The sequence below is a fragment of the Scomber japonicus genome, chromosome 9 (genome assembly GCF_027409825.1).
Source record: "Scomber japonicus isolate fScoJap1 chromosome 9, fScoJap1.pri, whole genome shotgun sequence".
Taxonomy (NCBI): Eukaryota; Metazoa; Chordata; class Actinopteri; order Scombriformes; family Scombridae; genus Scomber; species Scomber japonicus.
The window spans coordinates 1,961,088-1,976,508 of record NC_070586.1 but is presented as its reverse complement, the minus strand read 5'-3'; the positions used below and the strand labels follow the sequence as shown (position 1 = coordinate 1,976,508).

Below are 15,421 nucleotides of genomic sequence, written 5' to 3'. Positions count from 1 at the left end.
ATGAGATATAAACTGTTAATTTTAACATCATATTTCTGCATATAAAAGCTTTCTACATTTAATATTTACACACATAGTTTAGTCCCATAACCTTGGTAAGTTACCTGCCTGGTTACCTGTCTATACACATAATATACCAAATGACCACTGTTTCATATTTCCAGCTGAGACTGTGAGAAAACTACAACACGTCATCATTATTTCTACTCTGCTGCTCTGACTGTGGTAAAACAGCCACGTCTCACTCTCTCCCAGCAGTAATCCTTCTCCTGCTGAAAGTCACAGTCAATTCTCTTCTGCTTCATTCATTAGTTTTAGTCCTCGTTAACTCTCAGTGTGATTCTGAGACGCTTGATAAATATGAGCCCAGGCTCACAGTCTGACTTATAACACCTGTTTTTATCTTCAGCTAAATCCAGAGATAACTGTTCAGTTTGGAGTCAGTTAAGAGACTTAATTGAAGACCACAAAATCCAGATCCAGACTCCAGATGGATCATCAGGATCCAGCTGATCCTCTCTCAACACTCCTGGATGTTCACTCTCACTCTGACAGAGATCAATACTCCCTTTTCCATCTGATGAGAGAAGAAGAAAGAACAGAGGAGGTAAATTAGTGTTTAGTGAGACTCACTTGATCAGCTGTCAGTCAGTGATGCAGCACATCCAGTATAAAGAGCAGCAGGGACTTCAGTCCTGTTCAGACCAGAAGTGGAACAGCTGTGCAGCGTAGCTTGCTTCCTTTCAGCTCTCATGTTAACGTGTTGGAGTGAACACACTGAGCTCCAAGCTCACACACCTGCACACACTTTTACTATCAAGTGTGTTTCCTCTGCAGATTTCACTCAAGTACACAGAGGAAATAAAGTGCTGAGAGTCATGAACACATCATTACTGCAGAAACAGAGACATTCACTCATCAGTTTACTGATGGATTTACTGCTGATACATGTCAACTCTTATCAAAGTTTAAAGCTACAGAGTCTCTGTGGGATTTGAAGATGTTTCCTGCTGTTAAATCATCACATGACAATCAGTCAGAGCTCTCAGCTAAACAGCTGCTGTGATTCCTGGACTTCAGCAGAGGTTCTGGTCTGTATAAAGACCACATGGTTACTAAACGTAATGATGCTTGTGTGAAATCAGAGCCAGTGATTTGCAGGCTGCAGTCAGACTGATCTTAGAGCTCTGACAAAGATGAACTGATCAATAGTTTAGTGTTGAAATGAGAGAACAAACACTTTGAGATCAGATTTGATGATGAGGATCACTGTCTCTATACATCTTGTAAGGCTGTCAGCTGTAATCCAGCTTTATTTCCTGCAGACATCAACACAACAACAACAGTCGTCTTCACATCAACTCAAACACATGATCACAACAAGCTTCTGGCTCATCTGATTGGCTGACTGTTCTCTCTCTCTCTGTCTTTCTGTCCAATCCTGAAGCCTGTCACCATTCTCCTCTCACAGCTTCACTGAGGAAAGCAGCACTGAGGAGGTTGGAGCTTCACCAGGAAATACTGGATCTTTGCGTTGATACTGACTGTGTTTAATACTAAACTGCTGAAACCAGCACAGACTGACTCCAACTCTCTACTGACCTCAGATCCTCCAGTCTGCAGTCTGGACTCTGCTGAAGATCAATCAGCTGCTTCACGTCTGAATACTGCAGGTCGTTGAGGCTCAGATTCAGCTCTCTCAGATGGGAGGGGTTGTCCTTCAGAGCTGAGGCCAGATAATCACAGCTGATCTTTGACAAACTGCAGCGCTCCAATCTGAATAAAGAATAAATGAAGTCAGTTTAGAAACAAAGTTCATGTGTGTCCGTATGCGTGAGTGTGTGCGTTACAGTGTGTGTGTTTGTGTGTGTGTATTGTAGTGTGTGTGTGTGTGTGTGTGTGTGTGTGTGTGTGTTATATTGTGTGTGTGTGTGTGTGTGTGTGTGTGTGTAAGTTATGTATGAACATAAATTAGGTTCAGATGTTAAACATTAAGATCAACAATAGTAACAGACAGTCAGTGAACTGACCCCAGAGTCTCCAGTTTGCAGTCTGGACTCTCCACAAAACCACACAGCTGCTTCACTCCTGAATCCTTCAGATTGTTTTCAGTCAGGTCAAGCTCTCTCAGATGGGAGGGGTTGTCCTTCAGAGCTGAGACCAGATAATCACAGCTGATCTTTGACAAACTGCACCACCTCAATCTGAATAAAGAATAAATGAAGTCAGTTTAGAAACAAAGTTCATGTTTGAAATGATGAAATGTTTCATAATCTGTTCAGAGCTGAAGAAGATTTAAATGTAGAAGTTTAGAAAATGTAAACTCCAAACAGCTGAACCCAACAGGATGCAGGTTAAAAACTGTGAAATACAAAAAATACAGTGAAAAAGAGATTTTAACATTCAGACACATATTCATACATATTCATGTCAACACTGAGTCATAAAATGCTGCTGAACTCAGTCACGTCTGTAATTAGAGGATCAATATGAAATCAGACATGTTGGAATAAAAACCTTCATTATTTATAACATGAGCTCTTCTTCCTGTATTTGGTAGTTTAGTAGGTATGTGTAATTAAAACATGTCATGTGTGGCAGTAATCATTCCTCCTGTCCATACTGACTGTGAAGTGGTCTCCTTCCTAACACAGCTACACTGCAGGAAATGACTTCATAGGTTAAGACGAAGCTAATATGAGGCTTTGACAGTCTGGTACACAAGTTCAATATTTATGTGTCATTCCAACCATATCCATATAAAAATACACATGGTGTTAAAGTGTGTGTGCAGTCTAACAGATTACATGTCTATTATTTATAGACACAGTTAATGTCAGCAACAAGTTTACACACATTTTTACATACAAAGACCTTTAACAGCTACATATTCATTTCTACCTGTATGTCTGATTATATATCATGTAATAATAACTTTACTGCATTCACTGATAACTGTAAAATACTGATATATGTTGTGATAAAATGCTGCTGTAATAAAACCACAACCTCTAAAGTCCTTCTAAATTCCCTCTTTGAGTTTGGATCCCTCCACTGCAGCTCAGCAAGGAAACACTGAAGAAACACAAACATACTTACTTGATATGTGGAACTCAGACTGCTGAAGCCTCATATTAGTTTACACTCTGGAAGTCATTTTTACTCACAACAAGACTGTGGATTTTAAATTCCTGAAAACATTTACATTCTACACATTTGTGTTCAGCAAATCCTGAAAATTATGAACCAAACATTTGAAACTTCACTGAAGAATTTAAATTTAATAAAAAGAAATAAATCTACCAAAGCTACAGTCAGTGAACTCACTCCAGAGTCTTCAATCTACAGTTTGGACTCTCCAGTACAGCAGACAGACGCTTCACTGATGAATCAGACAGTTCGTTTCCACTCAGGTTCAGATGTGTCAGATGAGGGTTGGACTTCAGAGCTGAGGCCACAACTTCACAGTGAGTCTCTGAGAGTCCACAGCCATAAAGTCTGTAATGACACAAATATTTCAACTTATGTTATCATGAAAGAGGAAACTGTATATTTACTTCATGCATTTGATGATCAAACAGTTTGATGCTCATTATTTTGATGAACATTTGTTCTTCACATCATCTTTTTATTAAATGTATTTTTTCTGATGCATTTTATTCCTTAAATGTAAAAATGAAGCTCAGAGAAAGTTCAGACAGGAAGAGCATCTTTTTTACAAGCTCACATCTATAGTTTGATTTCTCATCCCTCAGTCATTCTGATCTTTCTCACAGCTCATCATTTCCTTTCTGTCATTTCTGGGGCATCAATTAAGACGTCAGCTGTTCACATCACCTGCTCACATCTAACCAATAGCACGCGGACACACCTTCTTTGTCAGCCTATCATATTGCAGCTGTCTTTTTAAATGTTTCTCCCTCTCTGCTCAGTGCTTTCAGAGCTGCTGTATATCAGGATGATTCAGATTCAAGTAGTTGACTCTTGGGAGAAATGTCAAGTATCAGGCTTTGTCAACCAGCTCAGTCTGCTGTTGTACTCACTGCATGTTTATCAATTGTAGCCTGTTCATTGAAGCAGTGTTCAGTCAGCATGACTGCTCTCTGCTGCTGTGGGAACATGTGTGTGCTAATATTAGTAGCCTAGTACTTGGATTTCTATCTAGATATTGTAGCTGCATTGCTGTCTGCATCACTTTAACTTCCTCTCTTCAAGCAGCAATAGTTTTACCTAGCCTTTGTTCAAAAGTCAAGTCACACACAGATGAGATCAGCTGTCCTAATTAACATTGATTCAGGTGCCTGGTTCAGTGAGCCGCAGTCTGTGTCCAGCCAAAGATCTTCTCTGAGAGAAGATGCTTCCTCGCTCTGTTTTGTGTCTTCATCAAACAATGTTCATGAAACATGGCCACTCTAAAGATTTCCAGTAAGTAAGTAAGCATCTTTCTTTGCTCACAGGTAACATCTATCACAAGAGCTTTTCATAAAGTCACTTTGAAGGTTGTTTCTATGCAGCATTTAACTTTGTATTTGGGTTCCAGTGGTTCAGCAGTAAGTTTCCTAGCTAGCGCTGCATGTACGTAGCTGCTAGGCTAAACAGTAAAATTCACTGTTAGTTTTATTTGATTTCCAACATTTGTACAGAGCTGACCATGCTCCTCTGATACTGATGATTCTGGACAGGAAACACTTATTTTCATGCTTCGTCTTTCACTTTAGTTTCCATTCATTCAGAACATCTTCCTCGGTCAGGACTTCATCTTCCTCAGTCATGGACTTCATCTTCCTCAGTCATGGACTTCATCTTCCTCAGTCATGGACTTCATCTTCCTCAGTCATGGACTTCATCTTCCTCAGTCATGGACTTCATCTTCCTCAGTCATGGACTTCATCTTCCTCAGTGTGACATGTAGCATCAGATCATCATTCAGCTCACTGTGTTCAGCAGCAGTTATGTTTCTGTAAACCTGACAGCGTTTTATTTATAGAAGCATCACATTGTTGGCTCTCGCAGCATCATTCAGATTCTTTTATTGTGTTTTTATTTGTATTCATTTAGTGTTATGTGTGAAGGACTCTGGACCAATGATATTGTGTTTAAAGTGATATAAATAAGTTGAAGTTGATGCATCAGCAGCTTCACCATCGCTGGCTACAACACCAGCAGCATTTCAGAGTAAAAGTCAAATGTTGAGCTGCATGTATTCTGCTGTCATTTCACTGATTACGTTATTTTATTTAGCGTCGCTGTCATTATGACTATGACAACATGATGTAGATGACAGGTGATGTGATCTACAGGCTGACTGTGTAGTTATTCTATCATATTTACAATATGATTTTAGAAGCCCCTTTTCTTCTGAAGATGAATTCATTGACCTGTTTTATTCATCCTTTAACAAGGTCTACAGATATATCAAATGAAGGAGCACGTTGATCTTCAGACTCAGGTTATTTATTAATGATGTCATGTACTCAGCAGACATGTGAGGTCATTATCAGCTCCTCTTCAACATCTAGACTGTTGGTCATCTACAGCATCCTGATGGCTCTTCAATAAATGACAGATGAAAGGTGTGTAAAGCTAACAGCTATGGTTAGCTCTGCATATAACTGGTGGTTGGTGTTTCATGTTTAGTCTCACCATTCTTTAGCTGCTTTCTAATCTCTGCTCACTGCTGAGCTCCTTGGAGCTTCCACTCATCTCTGACTTCAATCATCATTGTATGTTACTGCCTAGTTAAATAAGTACAAGTTAGTCCTGATCTCTAGCATTGCTGGCTATGGCCCATCATGCAACAGGGCAGACTGGACAAGTTCACATTGGTAGCTGTTCAACTCATCATGCCCGTTAGCATGGCTGCTGCTAATGGAGCTCTGGTTTTATTATATCGGCTTATGATTGACATGTTTATTATTCTTAGTGTGCAATAAAGAAACCTGTCATGCTCATTATTTAGTTTCATCTCTTAGATTATTATTATTATTATTCAAGATAATCCTGAAAATTATGAACCAAACAGTGAAGGATGTGAATTAAATAAAAAGAAAACAATCTACCAAAGTTACAGTCAGTGAACTCACAGCAGAGTCTTCAGTTTACAGTTTGGACTCTCCTGTACAGCAGACAGAAGCTTCTCTGATGAATCAGACAGTTTGTAGAGATCCAGGTGCAGCTCTGTCAGATGAGGGTTGGACTTCACAGCTGAGGTCACAACTTCACAGTCAGTGTCTGTGAGCCAACAGGCAGTAAGTCTGTAATGACACAAATATTACAACATATTATCATGAAGTGGCTCAAGGTTCAGACTAACGAGGAGAACACATGTTTGAATCTCAAAAACTAAAATAATGTATTAAAGTAAATTATTAACAAACTAAATGTAAACTCCATGTGTAATGTGTAGAATCAGTAGTGTAGGGAAGTGCATGGATGAGGGGAAATGTGTGCTAGACAATAACAAACACATGAAGCAAAGAAAGAAAAGAGATGTTGCTGGTGGAAGAGAGGGAGACACTGAGCAGGCCAGCTTTGATAAGGTGATCCAGCCCAAAGCCTAGCTGATGCTTCAGCCTGATGACTCCATTATCATTATTATAATCATTATTATTATTATTGTTATTATGAGTTTATTTAATATAAAACAACAGTTGAGAGATAAACAGGAAACAAGAGGAGAGAGATCAGTGGAAGCTGCAGTTATACTGGAAGCATCTTAACCAATAAGCTACCAGAACACTCCCAGTTCAGCTGATGCTGTCTCACTGTGCTTGAATGAAACAATCATTCTCATCACTCTCTCTCAGACCTGCACACTTTAATCTTTGTTTAGCTTTAATCTTGCAGATGAAGGAGAGAACATGGAGTTACATTGAGGCTTCCATAATGTGCACAGTGTGTGTGTGTGATCTGATCCCATGTCTGTCTCCACTAAGTTAACATGAGGACATCTTGACTAGAAAACCACTTTTACTGTCCACTATGTTTAATGTGACTGCAGGATATTTAGACTCAGTTCAGCTCAGTGAACAGTTCCAGTTGAGAAAGATCATCTCTCTTTGCTACCTGCTGCTGTCAGGTTCACATCCATAAGCAGCTACATTTACTGACTGTTCACAAACACTAATGATGATGATGATAAAGATGATTCAGATCTTATTTTAAAGCCTGCTGAGTAAAATAAGGTATTACCTGTATGTCTGATTATATATCATGTAATAATAACTTTACTGCTTTCACTGATAACTGTAAAATACTGATATATGTTGATAAAATGCTGCTGTAATAAAACCTCAACCACAACCTCTAAAGTCCTTCATGTGTTTCACCAGGTTTGAATGAATCCTCCAACACACAAAGGAAGAGAAAGAGAAGAAAACACTGTCAAATCCAATAATGACTAGAAATAAATAGAATAACTGTTCATTAACTTAACAGCTATAAACATCAACATTATTTAACATCTGAGACTAAATATAACTGACATGTTATTTCTGATATAAACAAGTAGAGCACTATTTTAACTATGATAAAACATTTATATTATTTATATTTGAAGAACTAAACTACTAATCTACACTGATTTATAATGTTAATCACATCTGGACTTACACAGCCTTTCTGCAGTTCCTCACAGCTGGGATCAGTCTCAGTCGTCCCTCCTCTAATGTGTTGTACTTCTGCAGGTCCAACTCATCCAGAACCTCCTCTGACATCTGCAGCATGTAGGCCAGAGCTGAGCAGTGGATCTCAGAGAGTTCCTTCTCTGATCTGTTCTCTGACTTCAGGAACTGTTGGATCTCCTGATGTACTGAGCGGTCGTTCATCTCCATCAGACAGTGGAAGATGTTGATGCTTCTGTCAGGAGAGATACGGTAATCCTCTTCATCCAACTCATAACCAGAAAAGTCAGGAGAGACAGACCAAGTGTTCATCTCCTTCAGGTTGTTGATCACTCTCTGGATGGTTTCTGGACTGTTGTCTGTCTGACCCAGCAGGTCTCCTAAGAGACTCTGGTTGGACTCCAGAGAGAGGCCATGAAGGAAGCGGACAAACAGGTCCAGGTGGCCATTTTTACTTTGGAGAGATTTCTGCATGGCTGCCTTCAGGAAGTCATCCAGAGATGAGTAACTGTAGAATTCTCCCAGGAAACCCTCCAGTACCTTTGTCTTCCTGCTGGTGTAACAGTGGTACATGTAGACTGCAGCCAGAAACTCCTGAACGGTCAGATGAACAAAGCTGTAGACTGTTTTCTGGAAGATCACACTCTCTCTTTTGAAGATCGGTGTACAAACTCCTGATAACACCGAGGCCTCTGTGACACCAAGACCACACTGCTCCAGGTCTTCTTGGTAGAACATGATGTTTCCTTTCTTCAGTTGTTCAAACGCCAGCCTCCCCAGCTTCAGAAGAAGGTTCCTGTCAGCCTCCGTCAGCTCCTGTGGACTCGTCTCATGTCCCTCATCATACTTGTTCTTCTTCCTCTTTGTCTGAACCAGCAGGAAGTGTGAGTACATGTCAGTCAGGGTCTTGGGCAGCTCTCTTCTCTGGTCTGTAGTCAACATGTGGTCCAGAACTGTAGCAGTGATCCAGCAGAAGACTGGGATGTGACACATGATGTGGAGGCTCCTGGATGTCTTGATGTGTGAGATGATTGTGCTGGACTGCTCTTCATCACTGAATCTCCTCCTGAAGTACTCCTCCTTCTGGGGGTCAGTGAAGCCTCGTACTTCTGTTACCCTGTCCACGCAAGAAGGAGGGATCTGATTGGCTGCTGCAGGTCTGGTAGTTATCCAGATGAGAGCCGAGGGAAGCAGCTTCCCCTTGATGAGGTTTGTCAGCAGCGCGCTGACTGATGACTTCTGTGTGACATCAGACACGACCTCACTGTTGTTGAAATCCAGTGAAAGTCTGCTTTCATCCAGGCCGTCAAAGATGAACAGAACTTTACAGACAGCGAGCTTCTCTGCTGTGAGCTTCTGTAATGTTGGATAGAAAACACGGATCAGCATGAGCAGACTGTACTGCTTATCTTTGATCAAGTTCAGCGACCTGAACGAGAACAGAATCAGCAGACTGATATCTTGATTGTTGGAGCGCTGTGCCCAGTCCAGAGTGAACTTCAGCACTGAGAAGGTTTTTCCAACACCAGCGACGCCGTTCATCAGAACCACTCTGACTCTGTGTAAGACTTCACAGATGTCCTGATCCTTGGTTGGAGCGTCATGGAAGGTCTTCGTCTTGGAAGCTGTTTCAAGCTGCCTCACCTCATGTTGGGTATTAACCTCTTCAGTTTCCTGTTGGTCAGGTAAGACTTTAAAGATGTCCTGACACTTGATTGGAGCGTCATGGAGGGTCTTCATCTTGGAAGCTGTTTCAAGCTGCCTCACCTCATGTTGGGTATTAACCTCTTCACTCTGTCCCTGTGTGATGTGGACCTCAGTGAAGATGCTGATGAGGAAGGTTTTAGTTCCTGCTTCATCAGTTCCTTGAGTCACACATTCACATGTGCTGCTCAGACTGATCTGATGTTCATCTAAAACCTCCTGCAGACCACTTTCTGCTGAAAGAGAAGAAAAAAGGTAGAATGAACCAGAAATCAGTGTGACTGTTAATGTTCAGTAGGATAGAGGAGGTAGATTCCTGTTTTCAGAGATGATGACATCAGCAGACAGATCTTCAGTCTTACTTTGTACAGTGCTGGTCTGACTGTCTGTCTGCAGTCCAGCTCTGGTTCTGGATCTTTTTCCACACTGGGGACAGGAGGAGTCTCCTGATGAAGCAGACTGGTCGCAGTATGAGGTGATGCACTGTCTGCAGAACCAGTATCTACAGCTGGTAGAGACTGGATCCTTCAGGACGTCCTGACACAAAGAACAGCAGGACAGCTGCTCCTCCACAGAAACAGCCCTCCTCTTCCTCTCTCTGTGGACATGAACACATTCTTTATGTCACATGACATTAGTGGAGGCCAACCGACAGCTCACAAGCTGCATGCAGCTCTTTCCCCACATAAACAGTCCAGACAGTCAGTATTTACACACTTACACAGTTTCTGTTCCTCGGCCTCTGAGATTCAACACATTCAACTTGAAATAAAATAAAATAAACTACAATCACAAGAGTTCAACAGTAATTAGACAGAGACAACAATGTGCCAGCAAAGGCAGAGAAGAAGAAGAAGACTGTAAGCTAGTAAACATGTAAACAATGCAGGATTTAAAATAGATGTTTGATGAGGAGGGAAGTGGATGTAACACATTAGTTAGACCACAAGGAGACACACAATGTGTTTTGGTAAGTAAGTCAATGTGAACATGACTTTAGTCTGTTAACAAGAAAACTCCACAGGCTCCTTTAAGCTACTCTGATCCATTAAAAGTCAGGAACAATAAGCAGGAGGAAACTGAGCCGAACAGAAAAGTCCACTAGTGAAAAATAACAGACTGCTGCTCTTTTGTGTTGTGCTGCTGAACAGAGAGCTCTGCTAAATATCTTCATAATGCATCTTTTCATGAGTGTTTCTCTCTCTCTGTTTCTGCTATAGTCTCTCTCCCTCTGTGTGAGTGTGACGTTAAACATCAGACTCAGTTTCCTCTGCTGCAGTGGTCAGTCTGCAGTGATAAATCAGCTGTAGCAGGCTGTTTCTATACATTTGCATGACCTCCTCCCATATTTAGTGTCTTTGAACAGGAACACGTTAAGACACAGTCTGTATTACATGAGACCAAACATTGTACCTGCTGCTGCAGTCCTTTAGTAAATAAGGACAGACACAGTTTGACTTGTTAGTAAATCCTTAGTAAATATCACCCTGGGTTACCTGCTGCTACTTTACATTTATTGACTGGAAAATCAAACAGCAATAGCAGCCCTGTCTCTGTCTCTGGTTAACATGAACATGAAGATCTGTTGGAGATTACAGCTGAATGGAAGCTACTTCATTATTTCTTTCCTTCATATCTACACTACAACCTTCATGAAAGCGTCTCACTGAATCATCTTCAGGTCAGTTTACAGTAGAAACAGTCTCTTACTTTGTGTCTGAGGGTCCAGGTTCATTACTGAAGACTGGAGGTTGATCATTAGACCGGTCACTCTTCATAGACAGACAGCTGGATATTACAGACTCTGCTCCGTCCTCCTCTTCCTCCTCTTTCTTCATCTTCTGGAGTCTGAGAGGTAAACCAGTAACACTGGAGACACACACACATACACAGTATAATAAACCTTCAATGTTGAGTTTCAATGTTCCCCTCTCTCCTCTCTACTCCTACTGGACAGTTGATGTTCTCCCACTTTGAGTCTGGTTCTGAGGTTTCTTTCTGTTAAAATTGAGTTTTTTTCAAGTGCTGCTCATGTGGGAATGTTGGGTCTCCTTAGAGACTCAAGAACCTTATGAACCTACTAGAACACTGCACTCCCAGCTCATAGAACCTTATGAACCTAGAACACTGCACTCCCAGCTCATAGAACCTTATGAACCTACTAGAACACTGTGCTCCCAGCTCATAGAACCTTATGAACCTACTAGAACACTGTGCTCCCAGCTCATAGAACCTTATGTACCTACTATAACACTGCCCTCCCAGCATGCAGGCCTACTTGTGGTTCCTAGTATCTCTAAAAGTAGAACAGGAGGCAGAGCCTTCAGTTCTCAGGTTCCTCTCCTGTGGAACCATCTCCCAGATTGGTTCCGGGGGGCAGAACCCTCTCTAAGTTTAAGAGTAGGCTTCAAACGTTCCTTTGTGATAAAGCTTATAGTTGGGGCCGGTTCCAGCTCCTAGTTTATGCTGCTATAGGCTTAGACTGCCGGGGGACTCCCATGATGCACTGAGCTCCTCTCTCCTCTCTCCTCCTCTCTCTCTCTCTCTCTCTATCCATCCATCTATATCCATTAACATTCATGTTCTATTAATGCATTCAATAAGCTAAACTTCTTCCCCGGAGTAGTCTGTGCTTTCTGGTCTCACAGGTAATCTGGGCCTGTAGACGTCCGGATGACAGATTCCAGTCCTGGACCTTCAATGTGCTTCTCTCTCCTCTCCTTCCTCTCTCTCCTCTCCTTCCTCTCTCCCCGCCTTCCTCTCTCTCCTCTATCCTTCCTCTCCTCTCCTTCCTCTCTCCTTCCTCTCTCTCCTCTCTCCTCTCCTTCCTCTCTCTCTCCTCCTCTTCCTCTCTCTCTCCTCCTCTTCCTCTCTCTCTCCTCTCTACTCCAACCGGTCCAGGCAGATGTTCTCCCACTCTGAGTCTGGTTCTGAGTGTTCTTCCTGTTAAAAGATGTTCTCCCACTCTGAGTCTGGTTCTGAGGGTTCTACCTGTTAAAAGATGTTCTCCCACTCTGAGTCTAGTTCTGAGGGTTCTTCCTGTTAAAGGGAGTTTTTTCTCTCCACTGTCACCAAGTGCTGCTCATGTGGGAATGTTGGGTCTCTTTAAATGAAACCTGAAGAGTTGGGTTTAGACCTGCTCTATGTGGAAAGAGCCTTCACATGACTCTGTTGTGATTGGCGCTATATAAATAAAGATTGATTGATTGATTGAGAACAGCAATCAAACATCTTTCACTAAATGAAAAGATTTAAATAAAGAAATAATGCAGTCAATGCTCAAACTACAAAAGGATCAGTGACTGAATTATAAAAAACTCAGTTTTATAAAATAAATATTGTTGTAATGAAGATTATCAAATGATATTAAACTGAATCATCTTCAGCTCAGTTTACAGTAGAAACTCTTACTTTGTGTCTGAGGGTCCAGGTTCATTACCGAAGGTTGGAGGATAACCTTTAGACCGGTCACTCTTCATAGACAGACAGCTGGATATTACAGACTCTGCTCCGTCCTCCTCTTCCTCCTCTTTCTTCATCTTCTGGAGTCTGAGAGGTAAACCAGTAACACTGGAGACACACACACATACACAGTATAATAAACCCAGTCCTGCCTCTCAACTTAGTAGCTTCTTATTAGTTTACATGACTTTAACTACAACCATGTGTGTTTTCTAGTCATCACAAAGAGAAACTTTGACTCTGGTTTAAATCCAACAAACAGACTTCAGATAAACATGTGTGTGCTTCTTAACTGTGACTTCTCTCTATTTAGAGCTCAGCAGTGAGTCACGTGACATCGCTGTGAGGACGCACAAACCAGGAAAACAACAACAGGAAACAACGTTTAACACCTCAAACTCTGTCATTTCACATTTAATCAACTAAACAATGAATGTGATCAGTAATCATCAGATTGATCAATAATGACAGTAATCATTATTTACAGTCCTGATATTAACACTCACCTGCCTCACACTGTTTTCCTGCTTCTGCTCTGATGACTGAAATGGAGTCAGTCTGTCTTATTTTACATCACATTTTAGGGTAAATATCTCACACTGCGCAGTGACTCTTTATTCTCAGGTTTTATCTCTTATTCTATTGGACCTCCATTTTATTTCCAATGTAACACTTTTTAATTGTATTTAACATGTTTTTATTTTGCTGTGTGTTGCTTCTATATCCTGTTTTAATGCATCAATGTTTTATGTGAAGCACGCTGAAGTGACTTGTTGAAATATTCTGTTTTCCTCCTTGGATCACATCAGTCCAGTTCTCAGATCTTTACACTGACTTCCTGTCTGTCAAAGAATAGACTTTAAAATACTGCTGTTGCTTTATAAAGCACTGAATGGTTTATGGCTCTGATGACTGAATGGACTTTCACCTTTACTGCCTACCTGTCTGCTCACAGGTATGGATTGATCAGATCCACCTCAAATTACTCACAAAAGCCTCAAGTCTTTGGAGATTGGTCTCCTCTGCCATAACCGTGGACACAGTGATTTTATCACTACTGCACTGACAGCGCCACCAGGTGGTAAAGCTTACAGCAATATTTCTTGATCAATACCTGATTGGTTAATTCACCTGTCACTTTCTACATTAACAACAACAACTACATTTACAAACTCTATTTTAATGTTTTCAGGACAGTAACCCTTTCAATTTTTAAGAAAATTTGATAGAATCTGAGGCCAAATTATCATTATCATTATCATTATTATTATTATTATTATTATTATTATTATGTTTTTAGACTACACTTCACAATTGAAGAATGAAGATTAAAGTGGTGGCTGTAATTCTTCATTAAAAAACTTACTTATTTCAAACCTTTGGAATACATAATTAGATGTGATGATGTGGTGCTGTAGTTCATGTTTTTAATACTACAGAGAAAGAATGAGAAGTGTTCATGAGTTCATGACAAAGACTTCAACATTTTCTTACGAGTGATGGAAAGAAGATTTTACGTTCTTACCTCTGACCAGCAGATTTATGTCCATCATTGAACTTCTTTGATTCAAACATCGACCGCAGATTCTTGACAGACACCCGGCTGAGTTCATCAGAGTCTGGTCTGTGCTGCTGGTTTGTTCTTCAACACAACACACACAGATGTTTGAGTGTGAATAATGATGGTGGAGTGAAGTGAGTGGAGAACAGTGATGGACAGTTAGAGATCCTCATCTCACCTCTGAGCTTTGGTCTGGCTGTCATGTTCCCCACACAGAGAGCTTTTAGAGGGAGGGACTCCCTCCTCTCTGTCCTCACTCTGATCCATAGCAGAGAAACACCTTCACACAAACACAACAACATGCTCATTCATTACAACCAGCTGCACATCACACAGGTCTGCACTGCTGTCTAACATCCTGTCATTATTCATTCCACCACCAGATGGAGCCATAGTAAGTCTTTACTCTAACCCTTTGTCCACTACAGAGCTCATATGCAGCAAGTTATAGTTCACTTGTGTTTAAAAACTGATGACATGCATCTATTGTCATCCAGCTGTGTGTCAGAAAGAAGAAAATACTCACCAGGTGAATTCAGATCCACATGTGGTCACAGAGTGGTTCTACCTTCACCTGTAGAGGAAACACAGAGAGAAGCTGCAGCTGATTCTCCTTCACCAGTCCTTCATCATCAATCTGAGGACGCTGTCACACTCTCATAACTTCACAGTCAAAGTCCAAAAGCATCAAGATGATATTAAAGCAGTGAAGCTTGCAGCAGAGTTCAGCTCCAAACACACAGGAGGACTACTCTGGATGGCATTACTCTGGCCTCCAGCACCACTGTAAGGAACCTAGGAGTTATATTTGATCAGGATTTATCTTTTAATTCCCACATATAACAAATTTCAAGGACTGCCTTCTTTCATCTGTGTAATATTGTCAAAATTAGACACTTCCTGTCTCAAAATGATGCTGAAAAACTAGTCCATGCATTTGTTACTGACGCACAAACCAGGAAATAACAACAGGAAACAACGTTTAACACCTCAAACTCTGTCATTTCACATTTAATCAACTAAACAATGAATGTGATCAATAATCATCAGATTGATCAATAATGACAGTAAT

At 40.9% G+C, this 15,421-nt stretch overlaps 1 protein-coding gene and 1 long non-coding RNA gene across 2 annotated transcripts in view; both read right to left on the bottom strand.

The window, feature by feature from the left end:
- Positions 1–15,421, bottom strand: part of LOC128364345 (NLR family CARD domain-containing protein 3-like) — a 203,815-nt gene that overhangs the window by 47,732 nt on the left and 140,662 nt on the right. The window contains exon 7 of the mRNA XM_053324883.1: positions 2,031–2,204. Coding sequence (XP_053180858.1) covers positions 2,031–2,204 — 174 coding nt within the window. The remainder of the gene's footprint in view (positions 1–2,030; positions 2,205–15,421) is intronic.
- Positions 14,364–14,930, bottom strand: LOC128364367 (uncharacterized). The gene is made up of 3 exons (XR_008321768.1): positions 14,876–14,930; positions 14,528–14,629; positions 14,364–14,430 (listed from the first exon to the last, which is right to left on the bottom strand). It is a non-coding gene; the product is annotated as an uncharacterized LOC128364367 (long non-coding RNA).